The following is a 12,123-nucleotide window of genomic DNA, read 5'->3' as shown; positions in this document are numbered from 1 at the left end:
TACTGGTAAGCGAGTTGGGGCATGACTGCAAGGTGTTATAGATTGAAACAGAAAATTGATGTTCAACAGCTATATGAAGTAGAGGGTGAATATGTTTGTTTGGAGAAGGAAAAAAGCAATGATTTGTTGAAGGAATCTAATTTGAGGCATTGTTGTTACGGCGATTGTTCGACGGTGGGTGCACTAAGTGCTTCAAAGTTCGTCCTGAGCCGCCGGCAATGTTATACGCCCATAGCGTCATCACAATGAGCATTATGTAGGCTACAGTAATAGTCGCACCGTATACTGGAGCACTTCCTGAGTGCCTGTAGTTGAGCACTGACTGTAAACAAAAAAACAGGATATTTCACTTACAATACATGACAAGCACCTTGTGTTCCGACAAATTTATGTTCGTCGGATCGGTGAAGTAAGCAGGTTATAGTAGATACACATTGTAAACTGGAGACCAGAGCCAACCAAGTGTAAAATGTTACTAAATCGATGCCATACCTTTCTAATGATTGGTAAGAGGTGAAACATTAATGGCATATATATATATTTAACCATTAGTTACGTATATAATACTGTAGAAGGCTTTCTTAATTATTTGGAGCAATAGGCTGATTCTCAGAAATTTATTATTGTACAATAAATTATATTGGTTAAAATTGCATGGTAATGGGATTTGATTTTCATACACAAACAATTTATCAATTGTGTCCTGCAATGGTTCAAGTTTACATATCATTTGGTTTGACAGGAAAAACTAGATGAAATAACAGCGCGGTATAGAGTGACTAATTTAATTACACCGCAAGATTGTTTCGTATGGTTTATAATACAAATTAAAAGGACAGCTTTCAAATCTGAGCAAACCACATTCATCAGGGACTTAAACCATACTAAATTTACTCAGCTGTATAGATCAGCTGGTAGCTACCAAAAAGCTGGGTTGCCACACGGCATTTTCTTATGTCTGCAACAACTAATTAGCTCCAGCTCGTATGGTTTACAATAAAAATTTAAGTCTTTATTGTAAATGATACGAAACAATGCTGCAGTGCAATCAATTTTAGTCACTGTATACCTTGTTTTGTTCTACATGTAGCTCCTTAATTTGAGTGATTTATACCTGAAGTCATCACAATTGAGCTGGTGAAATAAAAACATGCATATTAATAATTACTACATGCAGGTGCGCTGGCTACACCATAGACATAGACATATGGAAAGTAGAAGACCACAGCTGTTTCCCGGCGATGACATCACAAAGGCTAAGAGATAACCCAATTGCAGTTCAGTGTGCTCAAAAGCGTATGAAGACAGCAAGGCATCATGCCATCATCTACTAGTTATAATTCATGGCTACTAACACTACTTATAAATTTCGTAATCATTTTTGAGTTGACAACAGCTATCACACAGGAATCTAGGCTTATCATGGCGCAAGCGCAATACCACAAGTCATCGTGAAGAATTTGTAGGAGTTAAACCAAGATAATTTACTCTACACAGAAAATTTACCTAGTGCTGTGATGCCACACCTTCAACCAAATGATAAACTAAAATTCCTAAAAGATGAAATTTGATGAAGAGAAATTATAAAAAATTAGTAAGATGATTTTCTGGCACAATGACAATTATTAGTGCAACCGATCCTAAAACTAAAAAAAATACGTTTTCAATTTTGCAGACAATTCGGAGGAGAGATTCATACAGATGTGATTAAGGATGATCCATAGCCTGAGAGTTATGTTGGTTTTGAAGGCCTTCCTTTTGCATTCAGATATCAGATCAGGTAAACTGGATCAGATTTGATTGGCATATGGCAAGGCTGTATCGTTAATCCTTATAGCTTATGAACGAAGTCGCCTCAAGCCATTATTATAAAAGACGAGTTGAACACCCGACATTGAACAGGTAATAAGAAAGGTTTTGGCATAAAAAAAGTTTTTTAATCAACATATACAAAATTTACCATTCCAACTTTTAAATGAATGTATTTATTATATGTGTGTGTCCAACCAGTGCATAATTCAAATATTCGAAAGCTCGAAGCATAGCTACAACAAAGTGTTCAAAAACATTTCTTTCTACTTATGCTACATATGAGCGTAAAATTTAAAACAGCTTATAAACATTAACGTGTAAGGTAGTTGTCATTGGCTAAGTTTCTATACCGGATGAATTTGAGTAACTTAAGCTAGTATAAATAACTATAATAATTTTTAAATACATGTATAATAACTAGCTGTGCCTCCCGGCACTGCCCGGGTATTAAAAATCAGCTTATAAACAATGAGAAGTGATGAGAGTTGCCTACCACTTGCTATTAGCCTGGCGCATTGCCAATGGGAAATTTCAGTAAGCTTACTAATACAGTGGAACTTCGGTTTCCGAACGCTTCGGTTCTCGACCAATTCGGCTTTCGACAAAAAAAATTGAGATTTGCTGGTCTCGGATCCCAAAATAAATTCAGTTATCGACCAAACCGGAGCATGCGCATTAGAATTAAACGTTCGGAACAGCTACGGAAACAGCATAGAAACATTCGTTAACACAGAGAGAAACAAGTCACGCTTCATAAATTCTTTACAAAAAGGAAGAAACTGTCTGGGGCGACGTGCCTCTGCTGAAGAGATTTGCTAAGGAGACAACTCCTCCAGTCGAGTTACCCTAAATTGTTTTGGAGGAAGATTCGTCTTCAAAGATGTGAAGTAAACGTGCCATTGCTGTTTATATTTTCTTTCACACATGATTTCTGATGTAATTGATCTGTCGCATTTTTTGCTGTTTCATTATCAATTTCTGCAATTTTTAGTATTGTATCGTAACCTAGAATGTTTTCGATGTTTTAATAGCAAAACATACGAAATTGTTACTTTTGGTTTTCTTTTTTCATTATTATACATAGAAAATCTTTCATTAAAAATAAACATGATCTATATCTACCATTTTATTTATCGTATGTAGTATACAGTATAGTTTATGGGGTAAAATTTTAAAAATATTGTAAGTTGTTTTCTCAGCTTAGAACAAACTAAAATTCACATACATTAATTCTAATGGGAATAATTGTTTCGGATCACGAACAACTCGGTTTTCGAACAACCGTCTAGAAGGAATTATGTTCAAGAACCGAGGTTCCACTGTAATAGCTAGGGCTTCTAATGATGGTACGCCATGACGTAAATACCATGACTGCGTCATGGTATTTGCCCCCATATAGCAACATATTTATATGGTACAGTGAAACTCGGATAATTCCAACTTCACGGGACCGATCCAAAGTGTTGGAGTTATCAGAGCGTTCAAGTTATCAGAGCACTGTCACAGTGCATGTATTTATCAGTAGATACATGTACATATACAAACTATATACAAATCAAAAGCATAGGTTGTTTGTTGCAAGTTAAAGGGCCTCTCGTGTAAAGTTTAAAAAAATTAATCAGAAAGTATATATATTTTTCTATCACTTGAGATTTGTTTGTTTTAGGTGATGTGATTGCCAGGACGTTCTCAGGTAAAAATTGGCAAAACTTGATCACGGTTAAAACACTCAGAAAAAGATATATTTTTCTTATCTGAGCGTTTTAACCAAGATCAATTTGGCCGATTTTACTTTAAAGGTTGACTTGCAACAAAATTCACATTACAGTTATTTGGTATCAAAAGATTCACCATGTCTTACTCTGTTGTGTTGTAGGTGCAAAATATGTGGGAATGTGATTATTAGCTCTTAAAAGCTAAAAACGAACAGCTAATCGCAGCCACACGAGACCGCCGTAGTTGGGATTCTCTTTCCAAAATGGCTCAAATGTGACGTAGTTGTTACAAGATGGTTTCTGTTTAAACTTTCATGCAACCTCATTTGTCGAAATATTTTCACAAATATGCTTCACGCATTCAATAAAACCGTGTCTATTGTTCTTACGCGTCCGTTTTATCGTGATTGTAATGCTGTCAATTTTAGCACTGATATCTTATAACTTACCGTAAAGATTCGTTTAATTTTTTAACCTTAGCTCGAAAGAGTACATGTCATTGTCTGATAATCATGGCGAGCCTTTTGGTCACCTGTGATAATCGAAAAGTGCTACAGAAATTATTTGCGAAGTATTGGGTCACATGACCCGATACCGACTTGGCGATTAGATCAAGCCGAAACAAAACTAAATCTATATTTGATACAGGGTCTTTGGTAAAACCCGAAGTGTTTGTCATAAACTAGTGCTACGATAAGTTTTATATTGAGCTTTTTATTGGCCTTTCAATTCACGTGAGAACATCACGTGACAAGACAATAACCAAATGTAATGACTACGTCAGAGAAATAAACGGATTCCAATCTATGGCGGCTTTTCGTTTTTGAGCTTTTAAGACCCTGTAATCACATAGCATATTTGACACCTACAACACAACAGAGTAAGACATAGTGAATCTTTTGATACTAAATAACTGTAATGTGAATTTTGTTGCAAGTCAACCTTTATCCAAAAGGTTACCTCGCTTTTCCTTGCTTTCGAAGGGCCATCGCAAAGCGGATGTTTGGTAAAATTTGATTTTTTTGCAAACCTTTAAAAAAGTCATTAACGAAAATATTTTGCCGATGTTGGTAACAACGACGCCTAAAAACTACTACAAGTTGATGTTTATCCCTATGGCTCGGAATAAAGTGATATTCTAAAGTGATAATAACCGTCTCGGTAGCCGTGGGGCAAAAAACTGTTCGAGTTAATGATGTTAAGTTCGACTTATCTAAAGCAGTTTATCATTGCGTGGAAACGGATGATTTAACCATGTGTTCGAGCTATCCGAGGGCGAGTTATCCGAGTTTGCCAGTATATATTTATTAAAGTCTGTTTTCTGTATGTCCATGTATAGCTATTATTAGAATCTTCGAATAAAGAATCAGCATGGAAGAAGATTTGATCTCGAACCCTCTCATTCGCCAGTCCAATGCCGTACCAATTCGGCCACAGAGATTAATAGACTAGCTATGCCATATATGTCGCTATGAGCGCAAATACCATGACGCAGTCATGGTATTTGCATGTCATGGCGTACCATCATTAGAAGCCCAAGCCATTATTAGTAAGTTTACTGAAATTTTTCATCGGCGATGTGCCAGGCTAATAGCAAGTGGCAGGCAACTTTCATTGTTTATAAGCTGATTTTTAATATCCGGGCAACGCCAGGAGACACAGCTAGTATTTATATATAGATGGAAGAGTTCAACTTGGTGGTATATAATCGTATAAAAATACGCTTGCAACATAAACTGAGTGGTTCACAAAGCTACTCATGAACATCTTCGACAATGAGTATCGCTGAACTAGTAATACTCTATTCAATAGGTAAACCTAACCATGATTACATCACAGATATAACTGTAAAAGTAATGCTCTGAACTAATACTCTGTTCGAGAGGTAAGTCTAAAGGGTTGGCTACGCGCATCGGCAAAATGAGTCTTTTGTGTAGGTTATCGAAACTATTTTGAAATACTTGAAAATGGTGCCACAACGCACTATGTAGCAAGTATGATGTATATAAAACTTACCAAACCAGAAACCAATAGATGAGTGCAAACAACTCCTACCACTCCAGAAACTTTTCTCCAGACAAGCTCGGAATCAAGGGAGCCCATGAAGACAACTCCCCAACTTACGTGCAAGAGTATGAAGGCCAAAGCCGTGAATGCTACAGCGATGATGGAAATAGAATTGACAACAAAAGAAAATAACAAAGACACCGAGGTCTAATAGAAACGATATTAATTAGATAAGGTCTAGTATGGGCCTCCCTATTACACATGTGTAAGCCATAGTCGCAAGATCTAAACATAAAACAATGGAGTAACAACCATAAGTAACCTACAGAGAGAGAACTTGGAGGTGGGCAGGGTTAAGGATAATGAGATCATGGCTATGCATTATGACTGAATGGTTAAGAGAAAGCCCTTGTGGCAAAAGCGACTGGGAAATTACACAGAAATACTTACAGGATATGATGAAGAAGAATTGTGAGTCTCCGAGTATGCCTACCGTACCAGGACCTGCAAGGTCTCTGAAAACATTAACGGTGGCAAATGCACCACTAACAAGTCCATAGCCAAGGCCGGCAGCTGTAACAGATATAACAATAACAAGGTAGTGAGTGAGAAGGAATGCCAGAAGAATGAGATAACCTCTTGCTTGGAAACAGCAAATCAACTAAGGACAGGTTATGGTTGCTTTTCACGATTGTGTGCAAATTCTGGCATCGACACACTGCTATATTTTTTTATCTGAAAAGGATATAGTAGCCCTGATTATATAAAACTAAAATATCTTAATACGCTGTGCATTATCTCTACATCTAGTGTGTTACGCTATGCTACTGTCCTTTATTTTTTCGTGACGTCATTTTATCATTGTCAGCCATGTTTATAGACAATTTTATCGTTGTCAGCGCGAAGCTTTTGCAATAATCTGAAAACGATGTTTTTGTTTGCAATTTTTTTATTATGGTATCAAAACAACACCTAAAAGTACTAGTAAATAAAAGAAAAACGATCATTTTCTACAAATATGGCGGCTTTTTCGTGAACGAGCGCATGTGCAAACGACTTGATGACGTAAAAAGAAAAACGATGGATATGCTTGCTAAGAGTTCGCTGTATTCACATACATTCTGTAACGTACCAGTGTGTAATATGAGCTGTTAATTGTATTCGTGCAAAACAAAGACCTTGGATATGACTAGTTGCTCAGATTTCGACGACACAGCAAGTTTGGCTTACTTTATGAACAACCACCAATTGGGCACTAAAAACTTCAACACTTGCAGTGGCCACTATTTAATGAGAACATTAGTAACAGGGCTACTCACAGTAGTATACTGCTAGCATATTCAGTGGCTTCTTTTTATCCTTGCCTTGATTGTGGACAGCCTCCAAACCCACCCTCGCTTTACTGACAACAAAAGACAACACGTTATATTATATAAGAACAAAAAGTCAAAACATTAACCACCGATTTCTATTTTGTACAATACTTTTTGCAAACCTATTTGCAATTGAAGGTAAAATAAAATTGAACAGTTAGTTACCACACCTGACTACATAGTAGTAGAGGTATCTGAAGAATTCCTGGAAAAGGACTGAAAGAACAACACCCATAATGAACTTTGATCTTTGGTCTGATATTGGAATTTTATAGAATATTGAGCTGACCATTAGACTGAGCAACCAGAAGAAGGCACTAAAATATAAGAACAAGGAAAGTTAGTAGTGTCAATGCGTTCACACCTTATAGGAGTATGTATTGGCAAAAATGGATTGAGGAAAACTGCAGAAAATAGTATCAATGAAGGGTAAGACCAACCTGGCCATAAGTAGGATGACATGAAGCGGTTTTCTAGCCACTGTTACCACAAACATGCATCCAGGTGGTCCAAATGTGACCAGCAAACACCCAAGTAACTCCACCAGAGTCATCGCGTTGCTGTCTCAGTGTGCGACCTGTTTTGCAGCGCAAGCAAAAATTAGCAAAATGCCCACAAGGCAAAGAAACTAAACAGACTTTGACTAAACCAAAACGAGCAGCCGATTGGCGGCAGACGAACTTGGGTCATGAAATTGTATATATTTTATGATAGTAAATAGATTAAAATACTTTCAATTGCAAGTCTGAGAGCCAAAATAAATTCATGATTAATTTCATCAAGTGTTCAAATGAGGCGTCACATCACGGCTATTGTTAAGGTTAATATAGACTACTTGATAATGTAGATCTCTGATATAAATTCCAAGTTTTATTAACTATCTGGTAACTAATTTGGAAAAAGCAAACGGTGTCTAAAGCATTCGTCAATTAATGCTCAGAAAAAATGGATGTTTTATTAAACAATCTGAGCAAATACTGGAAACTAAACTGCACTGCTTGTAACCATTTCATTAAAAATATCCAACCATTTCACAACCAATAAATTGAAACAAGATCCAGTTATTTATTATCAATTTTCTTATTAACAATCTTTCCCAGAATATTGCAGAAGACCTAAAACTTGACAGATAATATATTTTAAACAAGTGAATGCGAGTATTTAGTTCATTACAGAGAATAATAACTTGATACAGCATGCTATATATTGTATACTCAAATCCATGAACATAGAAGCCCACATTTTTCCACAATGATGGAATGCAGCATTTGTCATTTCACAGCTACTACGTATTATATTTGCAATACATTCTAAATGATCAGGCATTTTCTGTACTAGAAATTCAACTGTCACTACAATGCATAATGCAATACAAGTGCTTGGAAAGCCAGCAGTGTCGGTAACAAAGTCACACAAATGCGCAATTGCAGAACACAAACAGTTCAAAGTTTTGAAGAAAACGCATTAGCAGTATGCATGAACTGCTGAGTTTTTGGTAAAGCCTCATGGAAGTAAATGTGCAGTCAATCACAGTTGGAAATTAGCAGTAGGAGCGTAACTGCGGTAGCAGCAGATGTCTACTGCGCATTGAATGTTGTCCTGCACTAAAAAAATGACTGCATACTGCCCTGCAATGACGTAGTGCAATTCTAATGTGTCACAACCATGATATCTATACACAAAATCATTTCGACAATCATAATAATATTGCAAAAAAGTGTAGCAAATGGTAATGCTTGTTTGCTCTAACGCTATGATAACTGAAAAAATATTTGGCTAAAAATATTTCCCAATGATTCTGTGTTTGCAGCAATATAACTAGATGATATAGCGCCATATGTTCATAAATAATATGAGTTTGATACCACATCTATGAACCATCTTTGAAGTTTACAAGCACAATTCTGCATACTTTTGTTAATGTCATAATACACGTATTGATGTTCTCTTAAATACAAGGAAACGAAGTGACTGAACCAAATCCAACGTCATTGCTTTATATACTGTTTAGCTTGTAAGCAGAAGTGTAGGAAGGTAGTAACCGTCAAAACTTATAGGCCTAAGCATTGATTTATTATTTTCCAGTTTGTATTAATAAGAGGCAGATCGACGTGTGTACCAGATGTTGCTTTGCTACAGCATTGCATCAATTTCAAATTGTTTCAATCTTAACTATTGTGAATTGTGATTATGAGATAAAATGTCTTAAAATTCGTTAGTTCAACATCAATGCTAGCAGGAAATTATGTAAATGGTATCTAGTACTATTCTACTCTCGCGATCCTTATTACTTCCCTATGCACAGTTCAACGGATTTTGGATACTCTCTTTCACCATTAAAAACTGCTACGGTAGTGTAAAGCGATAACTTAATGGCATGGCCATTGATACTGGAAAATTTAATTGAAATAAGAACTGACTGATAGCTCGCAAGAAAACTGAATACCAAACTGATATAGGCATTTAAACTAGAAAAGAGCATGACGATTACATGATTGTAGGTTTTTGGTTTTATACAACGTGCGTTTAAAATATATCAATTTTACTGATAGTTAATAGCACTAATTGTACAATGACTAACGGTGGTATGCCTATTGTCAAGTAGCTTCAGAGAAAAATAACTGTGCTTACCTGTAGCATTCAAATACTATAACGCAACGAATAGGCTTATTATTGACAACCATAAACACTGATATTTTTTAATAGTTATTTAACCAATAGAAGGGGTCTTAGTGATTCGAATTAACAAGCCTAAACCCTAACGTACTATTGTCGCGAATAATGGGAATACAATTTTCCTAAAGGAAACGTTGCCTGATTAAAGTTGTTATATCGGAAATTGCACATTACTGTTATTACGGTAGGCTATGCCTTAAAACTTGCCTTCTATGAGAGCGCAACTCGCGATAATGGGCGAGCGTAACACAAAGCACCGGAATTGTAGTAGATTTTAATACGCATGCGTTGAAGTACTACTACCGAAATGAGTTCGCCTGTGTGTTGTTAGCGTGAACAGTAGGTGTGGTGTATCCTGGATCTAAGCGATAACAACTATTGATAGTAGTCTGTTAGAAAGGGTATTTCAGTGCCTAACAAAGTTTTTCATAGCTATCTTGATGTTTATCTTTTTTGTGTTGCTTGCTTGGAAGAAAAGTATGAGAGTAACTTACCCTGCTAGAGCATCCAAAACCGAGTTGGTTTTAACAAACCTTACCTAATCTTTGTATATAATAATTAAATTATTGTAAGATAGGTTAAACTGACACATACGCTTTTCAAGGTTAATTATATTTACTAAGATTTCATGGTCTTTAAAACCAAATGATTATTGTATGACTAGAATTTAGGTTCTAGCTATTTGAGGGTTTTTCTCATTTGAAGATCTTTTGGACTAGACAATGCCAAGATTGGCTCAGGCCAAAAGTGTATAGTAACTATGCATTTAACCTGATCAATATGCAGTTGATTTACTGTAGCAATTGTATAGTACGCCTATATGCATATTTTATTCTCACCAAAGTTCATTCCAGACCTTGTAAATCAAATTTGCTAGACAGCTTGGGTTATGCAGATTTTTACAAAGTTTTAGCTACAGTTATATGTGAAACTATCTTAGATTTGCTAGCAATTGGTTTCGTGACTCAGACAATGCCTTTGGTTTCGTGTATTTTATTGTATTAGATGTAGTCATTTATGGTGTCATTGTATATGTACAACCTCGACTTAGTTTGGTTTTTACTATGCTAGCTATTGTAAAGTTTAGGTAAGAGTATATCTGAGGCTGTAGTGGGGTCTTTGCTAACTCATAAAAAATTTTTGAATGGCCATTAAACCCAAAATTCTCTGACAACTACATGTTACTATGTAGACAAGAGTAACAACCAGTATTCGCTTGGCTTATCCCACGCTTTTTATGTACTCACATAGCATATGTCTATTTGTGTCCTGGCAGTACTTTTGACTCATTCATAAACCAAATCTGTCAGTTTTCTCAATTATAAAAAGCAAACCATGGTTGCATAGTTAGTTGTATAAGTCTATCATCTAAGGCTGTTAAAATAATGACAACGTCACAAGCAGTAGGATAGTGCTTGCACACCCATACTTCACAGATAGGTAGCAGTGCGTTTTCATCATTAACAAAATCTATCGTTTGTGTATAGAGCTTGAATAGCCTAAGACTCCTAATAGCTTGTGTTTGTGTGTACAGCTCCGTATGTTGTATTTTTTATTGTTTCATCAAATTTTGTGGTAAGTAGATAAGTTTTTTTATGCAATCGCCAGTGTGTTGTAATAAAGTCTCAAGGCTAGATTTTTTTTATAACAAAAAACTTTTTTTCTTAACACTTACTCTGTCAAGCAGTCCGTTGGGCCTCTTAAAACAGCATCACATTAAATTGGGCTTTTGCGTCTTTTATTTAATATGAAACACATCGCTTCTTCAATATACTTAGAGTTTGTGTTGTAGCTTTTTAACTTATATAAAAATTCTTTGAAACATGAATTTGCGATCATAGAAATCCACTGCGATCATAGTAGTGCACCGATAACTTGATTTAAAAAGGTATGTTACCGTCACCAGCAATTTATATATATATACCGTAAGTCCTCATGCTCAAGCCGCGCGGCTTGTGCTCAAAAACAGATGACTCACGAAAGAAAAAATAATCCTCCAACAAGCCGCCTGCGGTATCTAGCCGCCCTTACCAACAAGCCTCATATGCCCACAGACCGCGGCTAACGACTGATGTTTTGTCGTCCTTGACCCCTTTGGGAGCGAGAGTGTTGAGACGGGCTTCGCTATACCCCCGTCCTCTTGAATAAAAAAACAGGTTACATCAGTACATGTGAAAAGAGTTTTCTTTTACTTACAGGTTCGAATTAAAATTCCTGAACCCTTGCATCAAGAACTTACTTGCCATGTCGCAGCTAAATTTTTATCTGCTTCGATGTCAGCAGGTATTAACACGCTCTCAACCGCTTGTCTCTCACTCGTGTGTCACGAATTCATACCGAATTAGAGCGATAAATTCTTCTTTAGTCTAAAGTATTCCATAAACATGACCTTGAAAATAAACGAGTAGGTCGTCAAAACTCCCACATAAAAGTGTATCATGAATGCGATTCTGTGGTTATAGCGCGGAACTGAGCAGAGACCGCATTTATCGAAAAGCCTCCCGTAAGTTTTAAAAACGTGGCTTTAGCCGCGGTCTATG

The 12,123-nt window shown here is 36.3% G+C and overlaps 1 protein-coding gene across 1 annotated transcript; it reads right to left on the bottom strand.

Moving 5' to 3' along the window:
* Positions 1-74: 74 nt before the first annotated feature.
* LOC137385875 (gamma-secretase subunit Aph-1b-like) lies at positions 75-9,698 on the bottom strand. Its single transcript, XM_068072456.1, has 7 exons — positions 9,539-9,698; positions 7,348-7,484; positions 7,078-7,224; positions 6,854-6,936; positions 5,985-6,107; positions 5,544-5,683; positions 75-322 (listed from the first exon to the last, which is right to left on the bottom strand). Exons 2-7 carry the CDS (start codon positions 7,458-7,460, stop codon positions 137-139), a joined length of 792 nt encoding a protein of 263 aa, XP_067928557.1. The 5' UTR covers positions 7,461-7,484; positions 9,539-9,698; the 3' UTR covers positions 75-136.
* Between the last annotated feature and the right edge of the window lie 2,425 nt (positions 9,699-12,123).

The sequence above is a fragment of the Watersipora subatra genome, chromosome 1 (assembly GCF_963576615.1).
Source record: "Watersipora subatra chromosome 1, tzWatSuba1.1, whole genome shotgun sequence".
Classification (NCBI taxonomy): Eukaryota; Metazoa; Bryozoa; class Gymnolaemata; order Cheilostomatida; family Watersiporidae; genus Watersipora; species Watersipora subatra.
This window is presented reverse-complemented; position numbering and strand designations above follow the sequence as displayed.

What these genes read in the sequence shown, in the direction of transcription:
- LOC137385875 (XM_068072456.1), bottom strand. Translation starts at nt 7,460, where the DNA reads ATGACTCTGGTGGAGTTACTTGGGTGTTTGCTGGTCACATTTGGACCA. An exon ending in TATGCTAGCAGTATACTACT is followed by an intron (nt 6,108 to 6,853) that starts GTGAGTAGCCCT and finishes TATCTGTTACAG; the next exon opens with CTGCCGGCCTTGGCTATGGA. An exon ending in ATCTATTGGTTTCTGGTTTG is followed by an intron (nt 323 to 5,543) that starts GTAAGTTTTATA and finishes TTTTGTTTACAG; the next exon opens with TCAGTGCTCAACTACAGGCA.